General features: G+C 31.9%; 1 protein-coding gene across 2 annotated transcripts; it reads right to left on the bottom strand.

Moving 5' to 3' along the window:
* Nucleotides 1-449: 449 nt before the first annotated feature.
* On the bottom strand, nucleotides 450-22,488 carry LOC126736010 (presequence protease, mitochondrial). 2 transcript variants are annotated; one of them, XM_050440191.1, is made up of 5 exons: nucleotides 22,134-22,488; nucleotides 21,631-21,678; nucleotides 16,954-19,059; nucleotides 7,841-8,083; nucleotides 450-1,246 (listed from the first exon to the last, which is right to left on the bottom strand). In XM_050440191.1, the coding sequence occupies exons 2-5, from the start codon at nucleotides 21,639-21,641 to the stop codon at nucleotides 505-507; spliced, it is 3,102 nt and encodes a 1,033-aa protein (XP_050296148.1). In that variant the 5' UTR covers nucleotides 21,642-21,678; nucleotides 22,134-22,488; the 3' UTR covers nucleotides 450-504. The 2 variants fall into 2 exon arrangements, with proteins under 2 accessions (XP_050296148.1, XP_050296149.1); XM_050440192.1 differs by lacking the exon at nucleotides 21,631-21,678 and having other exon boundaries at nucleotides 22,134-22,484.
* Between the last annotated feature and the right edge of the window lie 171 nt (nucleotides 22,489-22,659).

The raw sequence follows: 22,659 nt of genomic DNA, 5'->3' as shown, positions 1-22,659 counted from the left end.
TAAAAAAAAAAACCTTGAACTACCCGGAATAAAATAAAAAACTGATTTACTTACCTAGAAAAAGATAGAGACCTAAACTACCTGGAAGAGATAGAAAATTACGATAATATTCCAGGCAGTTAATATTTAACAAAATCAAGCTTCTTTAGAAGAATTTGCTTAAAGTGAATAACAAACAAGCTCCATCTGCCAGGAATAAAATAAAAAAATTGATTTAATGACCTAGAAAAGGATTAATCAATATAAAATTTTAAAAAATGTAATAGTATTTTTTGAAAACCCAGAGTACTGTAATTTAGCTAAAAGTAATCTATGATCTTTGATGTCAAAGGCTTTACTACAGTCCAGCAAGAATAAACACGTTATTTCTTTAATATCATTTTTGGCTCTGATGTCATTAATCATGCTCAAAAAACTTGAATGTGTCCTCATATAAAAAACACCTTAAAAAAAATAATAAAATCACAAATTTATTCAGTACAAACAAAACAACAAAAAGTCCAACTAAGCACTATCGACCACGGTCCAAATCTCGCTGTTCCTCGCGCTCATATCCGTCTCGTTCTTCGGTCCCAAAATCACTTTGCCCGACTTCAAAATGTTCTGATCCCCGAAATACTTCTCGGCGACTATTTCCATCCCTTTCTGATCGACGGCCATAATATCGGCCCGGTGTCGTTGCAACACGTCCGCGGTCAGTCTTTTTAAGAAATCGTCGCAACCCTTGGCGCCGGGCGGTATGGGCGCATCCACCGCCTGAAAAACCCCCAATTTAGCCTCGGTCAACTCCTGACTTTTCAGCTGGTGCACGTGCTCCTTGATCCAGTTAAAAGAGTCATCGAACACGTCCAAGGTCTCGAGACTCTTGGGATCTCGGTAGCTGAAAAAGGAGAAAACGCCGTCGGGCATAAGGCGAGCCCCGGCCCCGTAGGCCCCCCGTTTCTCACGCAATTCGGGATGTAGATATTTAGCCGAGAGCCATTTCGCCAAGACTTTTAGGGCGGCATGATCGGGTTGGGTGTACGGGGTCGTCAGTACCGCTTTACTGCAAAAATTCACGGGGACGTTTAGGATGTGGTGCTGACAGTTCACGGAGTCCGTGGGGGCCCAGATCTTTCCCACGATGTAGGCGTTATCGCGGATTTCTTGGCCGATTGTCTTGTTGCTACCCGGGAGTCCCATGAGGAAGTTCTCGTATGAACGGAGAATCGTCGATTGGGTGTCTGGGGATATATTTAGGGCCACCCTGAAAGTTATTTATTTATTTATTTACTTATTTATATCATTGATTAAAAAAAAACAAGAAAATCTTGACAAAAACAGCTACTACTATCGATTTTTTTTTCGATTTTTACCTAACTATACCACGGTCTTTCCTATTAGGTAGTAGATACAGGGTGTTCCTTAAAGACGTGCTAATATTTAAGGGGGTGATTCCTGGACCCGTTTTAAGAAAAAAAGTCCATATGAACATAATGTCCTGAACGTCTTAACTTTTGAGATACAGGGTGTTAAAGTTTAACTTAAACAATATTAAAGACATTAAATTCAGTACATGTATTCTATGTATCAAGACGCATTTTTTGATGTGCAAAAAAAATATTTTCTCTGCCAGTGACGTCCCTACAGGTCTTCTATAGAATATTTTTAGTGAAAAAATACTATGCCACAGCTTTTTCTTAAAATAAAAATTATTTTTAAAATCGTCAATAACTTTTTAGCAAATTTAATCTTTTGGTTTTTTTTGTCCGACACATGGTTTTCGCTTAAAAAAAAATTAGTTTCCTAAAAAGCCAGCTCGTTGTCCATATGCACAAAAATCTTCTTTCTTGAATTAATTGTAATTATGTTTAAATCTAGTTTAACAACATTGAGATAAGAACACCTTAATCTTATTTTCAAATGTATGCTTGTCTTAAAATTTGAAGTTAATCTTATTTTAAATCAAAATAAATTTGTAATGGTTCATGAACAAGCTATATTTAATATTAGGGAAAATATTGCAGTTAAGTGAAAAGTTCCTGTTATTATAATCACATATAATGTTCTCACAAATATATTTTCAGTGCCTTCACATAAATATTTATTCTTCTTAAATCAAGAATGAACTTTTTTCAAGCAGATATAATTAACCTTTCTTTAAATGAACAACAGATTAATTAAATTAATTATCTGCAAGATGCCAAATTATTTCACCCGATATTTGCTATACTTGGGTCCATTTAAAAGTAAACACTTACTGCGAACTTCGACCAATAGCAGAAGCGAGTAAATTTCTTTTAGGCTCGATTCGGTAAGTTTTCATTTTCCCTTTTAAATTGTTTGTTTAATTATTTGCCTTAAACGTAGTTTGTGATTTCCACGAGTGTTATTTGATCCCTTCAATGCAATTAACCCTTCAGAGGGATGTAATAAAGATTAATCCAGTTTTGGTTTCTCCGTTTACGTTATTCTGGTTCTTTGTTCAAAGTGATCCATAACACCGGTGCCGGATACACGTTGCATGGCTGCCATCGCTATCAATCGAAATGGAGCATATTTTAATTGATTTATATTTAATCCATTATTTAATACTAAGCGCGTAGGTACTATTTTTTTGATAAAATCAGTTTGTTGGATAAATACCGTGTGTTCTGAAATTTTAAATATTTTTTGTTTTGAAATTTATAAATTTTTTCTTAATTGGAAAAAACTGTTTATTTCATTTTTAAATTTTCTTTGCTGCATGTAAATGCCTTATGGAGGAGTGTTACTTTAAAATGTTTTAATGCAAATTCATTCTCAAAACCCTAAAATAGAATAACATTTTTTTTGTTATGAATTATTCTCAGTTCAGGTATATTATATGGTATACCTACTGTATCTTTACTTATATTATGTTATTATATTAATGTACGGGGGAGACCATTAGCCAACATTATCATTTATATTAATGACTGGTTGACAAAAAAACTTAAATAAATGGCATAATATTTGAGTTTTTTTTTTACCTAACCTAATTCATTAATCAATCCATTGAAGAACTATTGAAAATTAGATAGTGAGCGAAAGTACCTTTTGTTTTTTTAATTTGTATCGCATTTTTCAACTTCGATGATACAGCAAATTTTATATTCTTATTAAAATATACAAGCGTAAGTATTTAGCGGTTTGTTTGAAGATGCGTATTTCAAATTCAAAATTATAGTTCCATTTTCTTAAGACTAGCACATTATTAATAACGTATAAGCTATACTTATATCAAGTTTAGTTACTTCCAACTAACAATACAATTAAAAACTTGTATCAAAAGATTACTATTCTTAAATAAAGCTTTTATCCTATTGTAATAAAATTTGCAAACGTGTTCTGCCGAGTATTGCTATACTAGGACAAAGATTATTAATATTTAAATAAAATGTATTTTTTGCATTAACACCAATACGAATATATGAATCTAAGCTTATGTTCGATTAAGATTATTTACTTTTTAAAGGCGTTAAAAAACATGAGTATTTCTTAAATTATTTATAAATCTGATCCCTTAATTTGCTTGCAATCGACGAACAAACATTTTCACACCGCATCAGATTTTTAGGGAAATAATTTTTTTTTTAATTTTTTTAAGCGAAAACCATGCGCCATGGACAAAAAAAACCAAAGGATCAAATTTGCTAAAAAGTTATTGAGGATTTTAAAAATAATTTTTATTTTAAGAAAAAGCACTGGCGTAGTATTTTTTTACATTCAATAGAAGACCTGTAGGGACGCCACTGGCAGAGAAAAAAAAATGTTTGTACATCAAAAAATGCGTCTTGATGCATAGAATACATGTACCAAAAGTCATAAAAAATGTCTACAATATTGTTTAAGTTATTATTGAAAAACTGATGATTTTTGTTGAAACTTTAACACCCTGTATTTCAAAAGTTAAGACGTTAAGGACATATGTTCATAGGAACTTTTTTTCTTAAAATGGGTCCAGGAATCACTCCCTTAAATATTAGCACCTCTTTAAGGAACACCCTGTATATAAAAGTAAACAAGCATTTAATACAGATATTAAAATAATTGATTTAAGCAGATAGAGAGTAAGATATAAGTTTTTAGAAAACATTAAGTAAACCAATGAATAAATACCGTTGTTCCGGTAGGAACTTCTCGACACAAGGCCATAAAAAAAAAAAAGAACAAAGTCATTCCTTCCCATCTCTTACATTACGAAAATATCGAGTTATATTAGGATATAATTAGAAATGTTTTTTTTTTTTTTTTAAACCCAAACAAAAATGAGGTCAATTAAGTTGGCCCTCCTAGTTGGATTTTTCTCTTCAAAATGTTAACGCAGAGAACTTATATCTAGCGCACTACTTTTAAAAGTTAGCGCATTATCCCTTGTATTAATAATTGCAAGTGGTAAATTCTGAAGGTAGCGGTAGGTTAATTAAAGCACGATTATTTAAAGCTTCTATACAAAAAAAATGTTAGTGTCCACAAAAGGATACCCTGGCCACTCAGGTCACCGGATCTTAATCTACTAGATTTTTACGTTTGGGGAAACATTAAGGATAAAGTTTACGCTAATCCCGTATTTAACAGAGAGGAATTAATCTTAAGAATTCAGGAAGCATGTAATGACATGCAAAATCAAAATTTTGTGCTACTGGCTGCAATAAACTCCTTAATAACTTGGTATAGAAAATGTATTGAGGTCCGTGGGCTGCATTTTGAACAACTTCTTTAATTATTAATTGTTTTTATTTTGTTATTGTTTTTAAACGAATTAAATGTGTTATCTTCTTATGTGTTTTTATAAATCAGCATTTTTACTCGCAAACGGTGTGTCGTACGACAAAAAGTAAAGAGATGTTTTTTATTTTAATTTAAGCAAGGATTTCATAAAAAAAAAGAAATTAAAAAAAAAACAGTGGCACATCATTTTTTTAATTAAAATTGAATGAAGATCAGCCCGCACACACGCCACTGGTAAACAAAATTATTAATTTTTGCACAAAAAGATGCATCTTGATTAACTGTCTAAACGTGTCAAATTTCATTAAAATATCTAAAGTGGTTTAAGAAAAATAAAAAAAAATTGATTTTTTTAATTAGAATTTTGACACCCTGTAATTTTTTAACGAAACATTTTTCGAATATTATTTATAATAGCAAACTTATTATTTTTTCGTTCTCCGTCGGCCATTTAATTTTCCGCCGTCGAAACCGGACCACCCTGTATATGTACATTTTAAACTTACTTATTTAAATTAGGTATACGGTTGGTTCTTCGAAGGTACTATTTCAAAAACGTTAAATTTTTTTAAAATAAAAATTAGGTTTATTGGTAACAAAATAATCCTCAATTATTCTTAAAAAGACTTAGATATATGACCAGGGGAAGAGAAAATATACATAAAGTCAAAGTCTCACAAATCAAGCGTCTATTTAAAGGGTTAGGGCATCATCAGACCTAAATAAAATTAAATATTAAGAAACAAAATGATAATTAACAGAAAAGACATACCTAATCTAAATACAAAAACTACACACTTACTCTCACTAACATAAATAAAAATATAAAATATATTATGTCTACAACATCGTGTACCGTCATTGACTAAAATATGAACTTTAAAATGCCAAATATCACCGAAAATTTTGTATAAAATGTACTGAATTTCGCTAATATTTGGCGTTTTAAAGTTCATGTTTTAGTCAATAACGGTACACGATGTTGTAGACATAATATTATATTTTATATTTTTATTTATGTTAGTGAGAGTAAGTGTGTAGTTTTTGTATTTAGATTAGATATGCCTTTTCTGTTAATTAATGTTTTGTTCGTTAATATTTAATTTTGATAATTTTGTTTAGGTTCAATGATGCCCTAACCCTTTAAATAGACGCTTGATTTGTGAGACTTTGAGTATACTTTCTCTTCCTTTGGTTATTGGTAACAATTAGTAAATATTCAACGATAGTTTTTAAAATTTTTCAGGACAATAATATTTACGTTACATTTTGATGTATCAAACCACCTTTTAAAAAAATAAGAAATGATAGGGTTGCTAACTACCTTCTTAAAAACCACCTTGTAAATACGATACGATTTTTTAGATATTTTTTTTTTACAATTATTCGAAAAAGAGTTGAAACATCCACGAAATCAGTCATTTTATAATAATTCTTTGCTTATTTTTAAACTGCGTCCAGGATATATGTAGGTCCTAGAAGAGCCAAAATCTCGACTTATTCAGACATATCCCTGCTAATAAATTACAAATAATGTAGTTTAATTAGTCAATTCTGATTTCAAGAAACGATCTCTCTTTTTTAAATTTTGCTTAAAAAGATCATGCAAAATTGACTTGAAGTTTCATAAACTTGACTTATTAGAAGTCAAAAAAAGTAACTAGAAATTAGTTCTGTACGAATACAATTTTTACGGAGCGCATTTTAAAAAGAGGAAATCGTGAGATCGTTATCTTTTACAATTATTAAAATAGCAGTAATTGTAATGGTCGGAGAACCATTACAATTACTCATTATCCCTGGTTACCTTTTAACCTTTCTGTGTATATACAGGGTGTCCGATAATTACGCGTCAGGATTTCGGCGCAATAAGGCAGCAAACTTTTATACAATTTTTTCGAAAACTCAAAATTAAGGAAGATAAAAAAATATTTTTAAATTTTTTTTTAATAAAATTATACTAATTTTCGCCAAATTTTGCATGCAAGTTACTAATGTCTCTATATATTCACCCTATTAATTTGACGGTAGTCGCCAATGACAATAGGCTTAAACTGTCCTTCACCTTAGGAAAATTCATTAATTAATTTTTCAGCACGTTAATATCTTTGGTGTCATTCTAAAATTGTGTTTTTCTATTGCAGTGTATGTAATTAGGTATGAAAACACTCATTTTATAATAATTCTTCGCTTATTTTTAACCTGCGTCCAGCATATGAAATTTTTAAACGATCAGTTTCTTATACTATTGCATCTGTAGTAAATAAATATATTACTGACAAACGGCTTCCGAAAATGCATGAAATCCAAGCTCCAGAATACTATTTAAAACAGAGCATTTAAAAATTTTGGATTTGTTATAGGTTTTTATTTTTGTGTATTCTCTTTTCCATTTTATTCATGTAAAAATGTTTTAAATCTGTTTCCTCGATTTTTGTGCATTATTTATTTATTTTTCTTTGGGTACTTACTATTATATACTTTTTTTGGATAAATTATTCTACTTTATAGGCTACAACAGCCCTCAACTGCATTGAGAAGCTGAAATTATGCCTTTTAATCCGCAGTTTGTCTGTCATTTCTTGTTACAATGATGTTTTTTTCTACAGCTTTGTAAACATAAGTATATGCGGATTAATAAACGTTAATATTATTATTATTATATAGGTCCTAGGAGAGCCAAAATCTCGACTTTTTGGTCGGTATATATCCCTGTCTCAGTTCTTTAATATCCTCGGAATCAATTTAAAATTGTGTGTTCAGTTATTGAAAAAAGTGCGTCCATGATATAGGTCTAAAATTTTTAGTAAATAATGAATTTATCCGCGATTAAGGCGAGATCTCAACTAATAAGAGAGCTACGACCTTGGAGATGGTCTTTTTACACTAGGAAGAGCGAAACTAAGACAAAACCGTGCAAATTTGCCTATAGAAGCCGAGATATCGACCTTCAAAGTGTGGGTATCATCGATTTTTTTTTTAAATTTTGAAATAACTAAACCAGCGTCTTATTTCCATCACCAACATAACGAAAACACTGGACTATAACGGGATAATAGAACTAAAAAAATCAGACTACAAATATAGGCACAAATATCACTGTACTAACCTCATTTTTTTCTTATCGAACAACAGCCTGGCAATATCCAAGATTTCCCTTAGCATCGCCTTATAATTCGAGGTCTGGATCAGTCTTTTCATGTAGGAAATGTGCTGTAGTCCGGACAGGAGTTCCACTTGATAAGCGGATCCGGATACCAGGCTGGAGGCCGCTTGCATGGCGTAACTGTGTCCGGAATCGGTGATACCGTGGGTGAGATTCGCCATGTACAGTTGAGCCAGCATTCTACATCTAAAATTTAATAGATCATCGGTTGGTTATGCTAGAATATTATAATAGAATTCTTGGATTATTATAGTCTAAATGATTTAAGGGTGTTTTTGGGTGATATAAAACAAAACAGGATATTGAAATCAATTGCCTGGAATATGACAGAAAATATTACTATAACTGCCTGAAAAAATGTAATCACTCTTTTCAAAATGCCAAATCTACTACTTATAATATTCTTATGAAACAAAAAACAGAATATTCAGGAACTGGGTCACTTGGGTCACCTTGGGAGCATTTAAACTCAAGTTTGAACAAGAATCTACTGGGGTACTGACCCAGATTCTCTGAATATTCTCGTTTTTGTTTCTTGAGAATGTTGTAAGTAGCTTTTTTTTGGATTTGGTCCTTTGAAGAGGTTTTCCATTTTTCGTTTTTTTTTCAAGCAACTTAAGTAATATTTTCAGTCAGATTACAGGCAGTTATCAACATACTTAAGAATTTCAGGCAGTTGAAATAAAAATTGTCCCAGTTTCTTTTAGTGCATTTAAACAGGGAATTCTGAAAAAAAATTCGCATGAATGTCACGTGTAAAGTTAGTAATAGTTTCAAGTATCTGGAATTAAACCACGATTTTAATGAGTTTAAAGCAAGCAGCAATTTCGAAAAAATTAAAAATATCCAGAATTCGAAAAAAAAGAAGTGTCCCAACAATCCAGAAAAAAAATGAAAGAACTCTAAATTCCAACTTCAAATGCCTGGAATATTACTATATATGTCCCGAACACTTCGCAAATTACTATACTAGATGCTAAGAATATACAAAAGAACCTCGTATCTCTGGAATAAAATTAGAAATTATTGTTTTATTCCTAAAAACTGAAACATTTAAGAAATTGACTGAAATATAACATTTCTTCCAGGCAGTTGAGTGCATTTGAACTGTGAATTAATTCAACTGCCTGGAATAAATTAAAAATTTATCTCAACTGTCTGGAAAACAATTGAAAAAATCACTTCAACTGCCTGGAATATGAAATAAAACATTTCTTCCAGGCACACATACAGCAATAGCTTTGAATACCAGAAAAACAATTACATAGATTCAACTGCCTGGAAGACATTAAAAATTTATTCCAAAAAGGAAAATGAGCCCAATACTCTGAAATAAGCTGGAATATTAAAAGCCTGGAATAACAGAAATATATACCACGTTTAGACGCAACCGTTAACGCGCATTAGCAAAATGCAAATTAAGATAAAACGTATGTGTAGACACTCGTAAACGGTTTTAGCGTTCCTAATGCAATGAAAAACAGCTCGTTAACGTCAACGTTGAAACCTCTTCTTAAAATCGTTGTGTAAACAAATTCCAAAACGTTTTCGCTCTAATTCGCATGAATGTCACGTGTAAACTTAGTAATCGTTTCAAGAATCTGGAATTAAACCACGATTTTCGGTAGTTAAAGGAGCAATTTTGAAAAAATTAATAATATCCAGAATTTAAAAAAAAAGAAGTGTCCCAACAATACAGAAAAAAAATGAAAGAACCCTAAATTCCAACTTCAAATGCCTGGAATATTACTATATATGTCCCGAACACTTCGCACATTACTATAATAGATGCCAAAAATATACAAAAGAACCTCGTATGACTGGAATAAAATTAGAAATTATTCGTTTATTCCAAAAAACTGAAACATGTAAGAAATTGCCTGAAATATAACATTTCTTCCAGGCAGTTGAGTGCATTTGAACTCTGAATTAATTCAACTGCCTGGAAGAAATTAAAAATGTATCTCAACTGTCTGGAAAACAATCGAAAAGAATCGCTTCAACTGCCTGGAATATGAAATAAAACATTTCTTCCAGGCACACATACAGCAATAGTTTTGAATACCAGAAAAACAATTACATAGATTCAAATTCCTGGAATAAATTGGAAATACATTCGAAAAAGGAAAATGACCCCGAAATATCTATAAAAATCGCCTTGAAGCCTGGAATATTTGAAATATATACCACGTTTACAGGCAACCGTTAACGCGCATTAGCAAAATGCAAATTAAGATAAAACGTATGTGTAGACACTCGTAAACCGGTTTCGCGTTCCTAATTCGCATTAATTTAAAACGTTTTAAATATGTGGATAATTTTTCTGCAATGCGCATTAAGATTCCATGTATAAATATTCGCATAAATATTCAGTGTTGCCAAGTAATAAAAATTTGCAAACCAAGATAAGAAGAAAAAATTTTCACTTTTTTACACTCAATCTCCTCAAGATATTTATTTGTTAATAAATTATTTAGGTTGGCAATGAAAAACAGCTGGTTAACGTCAACATTGAAACCTTTTGTTAAAATCGTTGTGTGAACAAATTCTAAAACGTTTTCGCTCTAATTCGCATGAATGTTACGTGTAAACTTAGTAATAGTTTCAAGGATCTATAATTAAACCACGATTTTAGGTAGTTTAGAGGAACAATTTTGAAAAAATGAAAAATATCCAGAATAAAAAAAAGAAGTGTCCTAACAATACAGAAAAAAAATGAAAGAACCCTAAATTCCAGCTTCAAATGCCTGGAATATTACTATATATGTCCCGAACACTTCGCAAATTACTATAATAGATGCCAAAAATATACAAAAGAACCTCGTATAACTGGAATAAAATTAGAAATTATTCGTTTATTCCAAAAAACTGAAATATGTAAGAAATTGCCTGAAATATAACAATTCTTCCAGGCAGTTGAGTGCATTTCAACTGTGATTTAATTCAACTGCCTGGAATATGAAATAGAACATTTCTTCCAGGCACACATACAGCAATAGCTTTGAATACTAGAAAAACAATTACATAGATTCAAATTCCTGGAATAAATTGGAAATACATTCCGAAAAGAAAAAGTGACCCCGAAATATCTTTAAAAATCGCCTTAAAGCCTGGAATATTTGAAATATATACCATGTTTACACGCAACCGTTAACGCGCATTGGCGAAATGCAAATTAAGATAAAACGTAAACCATTTTAGCGTTCCTGATTCACATTAATTTAAAACGTTTTTAATATGTGGATGATTTTTCTGCAATGCGCATTAAGATTCCGTGTATACGGGACAAGTTCTAAATTCACATTAATTTTCAGTGCTGCCAACTAATTAAAATTAAAAAACCAAAATAGGAAGAAAAATTGTACACTTTTTTACCCTCACATTTTTACTCAATCTCCTCAACTTATTTAATTATCAATAAATTATTAAGGTTGGCAATGAAAAATAACCTCTTCTTAAAATCGTTGTGTAAACAAATTCCAAAATGTTTTTTCTCTAATTCGCATGAATGTCATGTGTAAACTTAGTAATAGTTTCAAGTATCTGGAATTAAACCACGATTTTCGGTAGTTTAAAGGAGCAATTTTGAAAAAATTAAAAATATCCAGAATTAAAAAAAGAAGTGTCCCAACAATACAGAAAAAAAATGAAAGAACTCTAAATTCCAACTTCAAATGCCTGGAATATTACTATATATGTCCCGAACACTTCGCACATTACTATAATAGATGCCAAAAATATACAAAAGAACCTCGTATGACTGGAATAAAATTAGAAATTATTGGTTTATTCCAAAAAACTGAAACATGTAAAAAATTGCCTAAATTATAACATTTCTTCCAGGCAGTTGAGTGCATTTGACCTGTGAATTAATTCAACTGCGTGGAATAAATTAAAAATTTATCTCAACTGTCTGGAAAACAATTGAAAAGAATCACTTCAACTGCCTGGAATATGAAATAAAACATTTCTTCCAGGCACACATACAGCAATAGCTTTGAATACCAGAAAATCAAATGCATAGATGCAACTGCCTGGAAGACATTAAAAATTTATTCCAAAAAGGAAAATGAGCCCAATACTCTGAAATAAGCTGGAATATTAAACGCCTGGAATAACAGAAATATATACCACGTTTACACGCAACCGTTAACGCGCATTAGCAAAATGCAAATTAAGATAAAACGTATGTGTAGACACTCGTAAATGGTTTTAGCGTTCCTAATGCAATGAAAAACCGCTGGTTAACGTCAAAGTTAAAACCTCTTCTTAAAATCGTTGTATAAACAAATTCCAAAACGTTTTCTCTCTAATTCGCATGAATGTCACGTGTAAACTTAGTAATAGTTTCAAGTATCTGGAATTAAACCACGATTTTCTGTAGTTTAAAGGAGCAATTTTGAAAAAATTAAAAATATCCAGAATTAAAAAAAAGAAGTGTCCCAACAATACAGAAAAAAAATGAAAGAACCCTAAATTCCAAATTTAAATGCCTGGAATATTACTATATATGTCCCGAACACTTCGCAAATTACTATAATAGATGCCAAAAATATACAAAAGAACCTCGTATGACTGGAATAAAATTAGAAATTATTCGTTTATTCCAAAAAACTGAAATATGTAAGAAATTGCCTGAAATATAACAATTCTTCCAGGCAGTTGAGTGCATTTCAACTGTGATTTAATTCAACTGTCTGGAAGAAATTAAAAATGTATCTCAACTGTCTGGAAAACAATCGAAAAGAATCGCTTCAACTGCCTGGAATATGAAATAAAACATTTCTTCCAGGCACACATACAGCAATAGCTTTGAATACCAGAAAATCAATTGCATAGATGCAACTGCCTGGAAGACATTAAAAATTTATTCCAAAAAGGAAAATGAGCCCAATACTCTGAAATAAGCTGGAATATTAAAAGCCTGGAATAACAGAAATATATACCACGTTTAGACGCAACCGTTAACGCGCATTAGCAAAATGCAAATTAAGATAAAACGTATGTGTAGACACTCGTAAACGGTTTTAGCGTTCCTAATGCAATGAAAAACAGCTCGTTAACGTCAACGTTGAAATCTCTTCTTAAAATCGTTGTATTCCAAAACGTTTTTGCTCTAATTCGCCTAAATGTCACGTGTAAACTTAGTAATAGTTTCAAGTATCTGGGATTAAACCACGATTTTAGGTAGTTTAAAGGGGCAATTTTGAAAAAATTAAAAATATCCAGAATTCAAAAAAAAGAAGTGTCCCAACAATATAGAAAAAAAATGAAAGAACCCTAAATTCCAACTTTAAATTCCTGGAATATGCCTTGTATATGTCCAGAACACATTGCAAATTACTGTCATAGATGCCAATAATATACAAAATAACATCGTATGTCTGGAATAAAATTAGAAATTATTTTTTTATTCCAAAAAACTGAAATATGTAAGAAATTGCCTGAAATATAACATTTCTTCCAAGCAGTTGAGTGCATTTGAAAAGTGAATCAACTCCGATATGAATTATTTCACCGAAACTATACGATAAAAAATATAAATGAGCCTTAAATATTTAAAATCTCTAATGAAATAAAATTAATATTTTTTTTAAATTTTTTGAATTATTAATTTATTAATAATTAGCAATGTCTTCCGAATTTACTTCTGACAGTTGAGTAATAGTATGTTCAAACATTGTAAATTATGTTCTCAAATTGTCAGAAGTGAACCTGTTGACAAAAATATTAAAATACGAGATATTATGAAGGTGGGAGTGGAGCGCCGACACTCATATTATTAATAATATCTCCGTTATTCTTCCACCTGGACTTCTGACGACTTGCAGGTAATTTCAATTTGAATTATGAAATTAGTGTCAGAAGTGTACCTAATGACAAAATTATTGCGAAAATTTTTGCATCATTACCGACATCTGACGACCCTTTATCTTCCGCGTAGACTTCTGACAATTTTTTTCCTATTTTCTAATATCGTCTCCTATACTAGTGCAAACTGTTAGCAGCAGTTTGTTTGTGTAGTGCAGTTTGTACCTAATCAAAAAATTTTCATAAAAAAAATTACATGTTCAACCCCCTACCCTCACTTATTCCGTCCAGGGCGAGTTCTGACGGTCTGCCCCTTGCTATGTCAGTAACAACCGAGTCTGTATATAACAAAATTTCACGTTTACCGGGTGACCCGTCGACCTACGTAACCATCTCTCCGTCTAATACATTCCGAAAAGAAAAATGACCCCGAAATATCTTTAAAAATCCCCTAAAAGCCTGGAATATTTGAAATATATACCACGTTTACACGCAACGGTTAACGCAAAATGCAAATTAAGATAAAACATATGTGTAGACACTCGTAAACCGTTTAAGCGTTCCTAATTCGCATTAATTTAAAACGTTTAAAATATGTGGATGATTTTTCTGCAATGCGCATTAAGATTCCGTGTATACGGGACAAGTCTCAAATTCGCATTAATTTTCAGTGCTGCCAACTAACAAAAATTTGAAAACCAAGTTAGGAAGAAAAAATTTTCACTTTTTTACACTCAATCTCCTCAAGATATTTATTTATTAATAATTTATTTAGGTTGGCAATGAAAAAACAACGTCAACGTCAACGTTGGAACCTCTTCTTAAAATCGTTGTGTAAACAAACTCTTAAACGTTTTCGCTCTGATTCGCATGAATGACACGTGTAAACTTGGTAATAGTTCCAAGGATCTATAATTAAACCACGATTTTAGGTAGTTCAAAGGAGCAATTTTGAAAAAATTAAAAATATCCAGAATTGAAGAAAAAAGAAGTGTCCCAACAATATAGAAAAAAAATGAAAGAACCCTAAATTCCAACTTTTAATGCCTGGAATATTACCTTGTATATATCCAGAACACATTGCAAATTACTAGAATAGATGCCAATAATATACAAAATAACTTCGTATCTCTGGAATAAAATTAGAAATTATTGTTTTATTCCAAAAAACTGAAACATTTAAGAAATTGTCTGAAATATAACATTTCTTCCAGGCAGTTGAGTATTCAACTGCCTGGAAGAAATTAAAAATTATATCAACTGTCTGGAAAACAATTGAAAAGAATCACTTCAACTGCCTGGAATATGAAATAGAACATTTCTTCCAGGCAAACATACAGTCATAGCTTTGAATACCGTAAAACAATTACATAGTTGCCAACTAATAAATAAAATTTGAAAACCAAGATAGCAAGAAAAAATTTCCACTTTTTTACACCCACATTTTTACTCAATCTCCTCAAGTTATTTAGGTTGGCAATGAAAAACAACGTCAACGTTGAAACCTTCTCTTAAAATCGTGGTGTAAAATCTATTTCCTCTAATTCGCATGAATGTCACGTGTAAACTTAGTAATAGTTTCAAGTAGATTCTTAGTAGTATAAAGACGCAATTTTGATTTTTTTTTTAATTATCCAGAATTAAAACAAAAGAAGTGTCCCAATAATCCAGAAAAAAATTTTTTGGAATCAATTGGATCAATGAACTTGAACAATGATTATTGAAATTGAAACCTTATTGATAAATTAATTAATTATTCCAGGCATTTGAAGCATAACTTTAAATAAAGTTCCTGGAATGGTAAGGAATTAACAGCTCAACAATCTGTAATTTAAAAAAAAAATTAGGTGAACCGTTAACTATCATATAATTAATTAAATATTTCAGCCAGTTAGGCATGCCTGGCATTTTTAAAAAAATATATAATTTAGCTGCCTGGAATTCAGTAATTTCAACTTAACTATAAATTAATTAATTAATTATGTGAGGCATAATTTTAACTAAAGTGTCTAAAATGGTAAGAAATATACAACTCGAATTGTAAAATAAATTTAACTTAAGCGTTTGCTATTAATTAAATATTTAACGCAGTTATTACACATGATTTTAATTAAAATTAAAAAATAATATACAGCTCAAGTGCCTAGAATTTCAAAACAATTTTAACTCAAATGTTAACTTTAAATGAATGATTTAATTATTCCAGGCCTTTGAGTCATAATTTTAATTAAAGTGTCTGGAATAGTATGAAATCTATAGTTCGACTGCCTAGACTTACGTCACTTAAATTAATTAATGTTAAGTGATTTTGGACTAATTAATTAAATTAAATAATTAATTAGTCCAGGCATTTGAGGCATAATTTTAATTAAAGTGTCTGAAATAGCAAGAACTCTACAGCTTGACTGCCTGGAATTGTAAAATAATTTTTAAATTAAACGATAAATATTAATTACTTTATTGAATGTTCCAGCCAAGGAAACCTCCAAATGCCTGGAATAAAATTGAAAATTAATGTTTTATTCGAAAAAACTAAAACATATAAAAAATTGTCTAGAACATGAAATACAACATTTCTTCTAGGCAGTTGAAGTAATTTCTTCTGGTTGTTTTCCAAACAGTTAAATAATTTTTTTAAAATTTCATAGTTATTTCTTTGTGTATGGCTATTTAATAATTTATAAATTAATTAAGACAACCTAAAACTACCAGCTGCTCAATATTTGCTTTTGTCATCTACATGTCTTTTGCTATTATCATAAAAAGTATTCCACAATTTGATCAATTTTCTACCTAAATCTATAATTCTGAAATATTTGATATTACATAGAAAGCAAACGAATTCTATTACATCTTTCCTATGAATTGGTTATCATTTTTTCACCTTAAATTATTTGCTAACAGCAACTACTAATTTGTCGCATATTGTTTTGTCCCGAAATTGGCATCATTAAATTTTTTTAAATTTTATCTTGATAAGTTGTTGCTCGGTTGTTTGGAATTGAACATCAGAATTTGCTTGTACACTGTGTTAATTTCACTGAGAATTGCAGTATTGTATTTTTTGGATGCAAGAAAATCTATTACAACCACAATCAATTGAATTTATTTTCAGTTAGAAAAAAATCAACTGCCTGGAAGAAACTGGACAGTTCATAGTTCAACTGCCTGAAAACTCGACTTGAAACTAACCCAAAATTCCCTCATAGTAATCAGAATCAAATAAATACCTGGAAAAAACTCACCTGTCAACATCATCCAACCTGGTTATATTCAACAGCTGCGCCCATGCCTCCCACATCCCATCCACGTTTTTCTCCAAACAATGACTGGACAAAACAATACCCGGCTCATAAGTATGCAGATGATACAAACTATCCGCGATATGCACGTTAAAATTCAACCCAGAGGTCTTCCTGTTCACCAAATTATCGAACTCCTTATAATTCATCTTGTCCGTGCCCATTTTATTGATAATATAACAAAACAGGGGCAAAAGCATTTGCTGCTCCTGCGACAAATCGCTCGTATTAATCACCGATTTAAAGTAAACCAAACCGTTTGAGTTTACGTTGTGAATTTGGGTGGATACGTTATTAATGCTCACGTTGACCTTATTGACTTTTTCTATGGTGGAACTGATGTCGTCCATAACCAGAGTGGGGAGCAAATTGGTGTCCTGCGGGGCCTCCTGTAAGCTCTTTAACAGTTTCCCTTTTTCAAATATATCTTTTCTCTCCTTATCTCCTAAGGATTTCACTTTTTTCCTTATAAGTTCCGCCTCTTCCTTCTCGAGTTTCCCTTCGTACTCCATATCAGGCGACATGGTGAGCACCAACCTATGAGGATTCTGCTTAAAATACTTCCTCACCGTCTCTTGCAAGTATTTAGGATCATTTTTCATTTCCGTTCTCAGTTTCTCGATCAAACCGTTGACCTCTAGGGCAGCGAACACCTCCGAGGAATGATTCCACAAGGCGGTCAAACCGAACAACAAATTCAACCCGAAGTTTTTGGTTTCATGTTTCAGCGACAACTCGTAGCTGTGCAGCACCGATTCCACGTGCTCCTGATTGAAACCCTTTTTGATCACGTCATTAATGGTTCTATTAAAAGTGTCCTCGACCCTTTCAAAGTCCTCGACTTTCAACCCTTTTAGGCTTAGGGTGAAAACTGTGTCGCGACAACTGGCATCCAATCCGGTCGAAGGGGTGAAACCGCTTGAAAAGTTTGGCTCGATAAGGGTCTTATAAAAGGCAGAGTTCGGACCTTTCACTAATAATTCAGTTATAAACTGCATCAAAAATGTCTCGTAAACGTCCGTACAATCCGATAATAATAGGGCGATGGCAATAGTGTTCTGCTTCTCGAAACTTTCCCCCATAGGATCGAACCTGGAGGTTATGTGTTCCCTTTTAGGTTCCAGCCAGCGTTTTTGCTTAGGGACCACCGTGTTCGTCGGTTGGGAGTATGCGTATTTAGTAAAATACTCCTCGTTAATATATTCCAACGAGGGCATCAAAGGGAAGTTCCCGTAAGAGAAACACCGGCAATTGCTCGGGTGATAGTGTTCCTTATGGAACAGTTTGAGTCTCTCCCAGGTTAGGTTGGGGATGACCATGGGGTCCCCCCCGGAGATTACTCCGTAAGTATGGTCGGGCATAATGGAGTTTTGCAATTTTTGACAAAATATGTTCTCGTTCTCCGAAAACACCCCTTTCATTTCGTTGTACACCACCCCTTTAATAAGCAGGTCGGATTTAGGGTTGTTTATGTCCGCATGTTCCAGTCGCCAGCCCTCTTGCATAAAATCCGGCTCGCTCAACACCGGATTAAACACGGCGTCTAAATAAATGCGTTGCAAGTTCCGAAAATCCGAATAATTTTGCGTGCTAAACGGGTAAATCGTATAATCCGACCCTGTCATCGCGTTCATAAAGGTGGCTAGAGACCTGTTTAACATTTTAAAGAAGGGATCTCTCACGGGGAAGGTTTTGGAGCCGCACAGGACCGTATGCTCTAAAATGTGCGGGGATCCGGTGCTGTCCTTGGGAGTCGTTCTGAAATTCACCGAAAACAAATTGTTGTTGTCGTCCCTATATAGATGCAAATATTCCGCTTTAGTTTTTTCATGTTCCAGGTAAATGGCTCTAATGCGGAATTCCGGGATATCTTTCACTTTTTTTACTATGAAACCGTGGATTTTTTCATTGGGTCTTATGGTAAGGATGTCCGTTTGGTTCTGGATTTCGGGGGTTTTAGTTTGGGCTGCTTGGGAGGCACGACGGTTGAGTGTGGTTAGGGTTTTGATGACCCTTGGGGTCGCGTTTTTACGCCACATCGTTAAACACCTAAAAAAGATTACAGCATTGTTTTTTAACATATACAGCGTGTCCATTTGATGCTGCCTTCCTTCATTGAGGCTGTATTTTTGAAGCAAAAAAATTCTTTTTGTGTATGAGGGGATGAGAAAATATCTTAAAATTATTGTGACTTATACAGGGTGTTCACAAAAGGCGTGGTAGTAGAAATGTATGTTTTTTTTTTGATGGAAGACTTTATATGTTATTTGATTTTTAGATTCTTCGTAAAATTCTAAAAAAAATGATGTCATGAATGTCATACTTTAATCAAGTAGTTTTTGAATTAAAGGCAGTTGAAATTTGGTTTATTTCAACTTTAAGAGGCTTCAGAGCCATAACTAGATACTTGTTGTTGATTTTTACATTCCTGTTAACTTTTTAAGATGTTTTTCCTTAAAATGTTTCCTTAAAAAAATTTATGGTTAACCTAACTAAAAATGTATGTCATATGATAGATCTTGGCAATAGATAGATTAAAATACTCAGATTCAAACTTAATCAACTTGGTTCTGGTACAAAAATTGATTTACAAATTCTTACTAGTTATTAAAAGACACATAGTTTGACATGCACCTATGATGTGTAAACACCTATTTGTGCATAAAGTAAATTATAACACAATTTTTTAATATGTAAACTAACCAAAACCTATAAATAATTAATAACTAAAATCAGCATAACTTAACCTACACTATCAATAGCAGTTACAGAAACAAAAAGAAAAAGTTCAAACTACCCTATAATAATTTTAAAAAAAATCAAGTAAAACATGTAATACATCATTTTGCTTAAATTTTAACAAATTTTAACAAAAAAAACAAAATCCTTATACCACACCTTATGTGAACACCCTGTATAAGTAAAAATAATATTAAAGTATAGCTTTTTCCAACCCCTGCATACAAATAAACAATTGAATTTTTTGGCTTCAAAAATATAGCCACAATGGAGGAAGGGAGTACTAAATGGACACTCTGAATAACATTTCAAGTACATATTAATAATTGACGTGACATCATACATCAATATTTAATTTAAGTCAGAATAAATGTACCAGTAAAGCAGAAATCTTTAGAATAACATACCTAAGGCAACCAATTGATAAACAAAATAGGACTGGAACAATCTGTTCTGAATGTTCAGGCCTTTATATAAAAATGATAAGGAAAAGAACAGTATACATGGACTGGGAACGTTTACCAGTCTATGATAGCATATATCGGCCAGGGATATCACTACAGAAATAATATAGTTGTACAAAACAGCAAATTTTATGCAAAAAGTCACCTAACAATGAATTGTGATAGTCAAGCAAAAAAATTCTGCATTGATACCGATAAAAAATACAAATTGCCACTCAATAAGGTGCATGCGGGTTTAGATCCAGATTGTTCAATGCTCAAATTTTACTCCAAACAACTCAGAAATAAAACTAAGTTTACAATAGTGCCAAAATGATTCTTGGAATATGATACTGGAACAACTGTGCGAAGAAAACAATCTTCAAAATGCAGCCAGTCAACACAACTTTCTAAATTTTGCAGATATAGTATTACAGTATTGAGTGAGACTTTTCAAATTTGCTTGGAGAGGACCCTATAACAAAGCTTTATACAAGTTAAATATAATTCAAAAATACATCCTTAAAATTATATATAAAAAAATTGATTTTACCCAAAAGAACTTCTTTTTAATGTAAATACTATGACGTACATATAAATGTTTACCATTTATAATTAAATACATGAACATCCAAATACTTTGACTACTAGGGCACACAGTCACAACACAAGAAGCTAACAATTTAAAAAAAATGGAAACAGTTTGAAAAATGTTTTTTTTTTTTAAATTTTATCAGTCTTGCTATTGGTACTTATTTCCAAGTAGATCCGTATAATACAATCAGAGTTTACTATTGAAAATGGCACATACAGATGTTCAAAGATCTTTGGCAAATCTATTCACTGTAGAAGTAATTCTGTTAATAAAGAGGTTGTTCTGTGTTGTACAATTGCCTTCTGTGTGATAAGGAGTTAAAACTATTCATAAGAGCATAACGGGCAAATGAACTTGCTTGGAACATTTTTAAGCCTCTTAATATGGATCAGTGAAGGATGTAAGCAAATTATACTGGAGAATTCAAGAAGAGATCTCACTAGGTAAATATATAATGTCTTTGCAAGATCTTATAAGACAGAGTAAGACTTGGGTCCAAAAAGACACATAAATTCTTGATTGAATCGAGCTACTTCAAACAGATACCATCAATATTATTTTTTAAATACCTCAACGTATCATTTTCAACTTACACCAGGAAAACACTGTTTGTATCTCTCCGAAGCACCACCTGATCCTAAGAGGAGGAAATCTGACGAAAACTGTTTGAATGACAAGTAATCTGATAAAAGTGCATTTTTTTGAGCCTCATAGAACTGTTAACATTATAACAACTGACAAAATGAAAAACCCATTTTGTGTGAGAAAATATTTATTTAAGATAATGCATTATATATGCAAAATAACAATTCAAACAAGTTAATATTAGTGAGCCATACTTACCAATCAATCATGTTTTAAGGCCATCTTATGATTTTAGGGTTGGCAGACCTAAAAATGAACATGTATTAATTAGCACTACATAATAATATAAGAAGTACATATAATATATTGTTGTAAGATATATTATACTTAACTCTTAAGTGATTTAACCACTAAGACACATAATAGATTCACAATATCACTTGCGGCATAAATACCACTGATAGCCCTTCAATCGTATTAACTCTTCCTTTAAAATAAAAGTTCAACCCTCAAGCCCCAAAGTAACTAATGTTACTGTTGCATTATTACTTTGATGTGTATAATCATTTTTAGTAACAAATATAAATAAATAGTATTAAGTATTAAATGGTCACTTTTCCTCTATATTTTTTGAGTACCATAAATAGCATCTTCCAAAGTGGACGCAAATAATATAACTTCCTTAAACACTTAAGCAATTAGTACTTTTTATATTATAAATACTTTAGGTGTTAATTAGGGATAAATTAAATTTTACTGACCTTTCTGTATAATGCAACCAAAGGCAAGAGATTACAAGGTAAGGTATCACAACACTTTATGAATTTCGCTGGAAATCTCTCAAGGTAAATAAGGCTTCGCCCCCCTGTTCGTTTCTTCTTTTTGTATTTATTCTTTCTCGCCTCAACCGGTTAATGTATAAAATAATGTTGCAATTTTGCACAATTTTGACTTTTCGATACTCGAGTCAAAAATTGAGATTGAGGTTATGTCACCGCCTCAGAATGGGCCTGTATCACGTGACCTATAAGCGGAATAAAACATGCTTGGTTTTGATCTCAAAAATACTAAAAATTATTCACAGAAGTCAAAATTAATAAAATAGTGTGCTGTTGTGTAAAACCGTTGATTGAATATTTGGGAAGATACGCAATCCTGTGTTAAAAAGTGTACCCGGTCGACTATCGGATTGCCGTTCAGTTTCGTGCACCGTGTGGTGCTGCCGCGAAGCGTCAAATCTAGGAACGATTTATTTTAGCTGCGTGGACTTGGCTTTTGGCATCTTTG

The sequence above is a fragment of the Anthonomus grandis genome, chromosome 5 (assembly GCF_022605725.1).
Source record: "Anthonomus grandis grandis chromosome 5, icAntGran1.3, whole genome shotgun sequence".
In the NCBI taxonomy this organism is placed as follows: domain Eukaryota; kingdom Metazoa; phylum Arthropoda; class Insecta; order Coleoptera; family Curculionidae; genus Anthonomus; species Anthonomus grandis.
Note: the sequence above shows the minus strand (reverse complement) of the source record. Positions and strands in the feature narration are given on the sequence as shown.

What these genes read in the sequence shown, in the direction of transcription:
- LOC126736010 (XM_050440191.1), bottom strand. An exon ending in AGGTTGGATGATGTTGACAG is followed by an intron (nt 8,084 to 16,953) that starts GTGAGTTTTTTC and finishes ATTAAATTTTAG; the next exon opens with ATGTAGAATGCTGGCTCAAC. An exon ending in TTCGATAAGAAAAAAATGAG is followed by an intron (nt 1,247 to 7,840) that starts GTTAGTACAGTG and finishes AATAACTTTCAG; the next exon opens with GGTGGCCCTAAATATATCCC.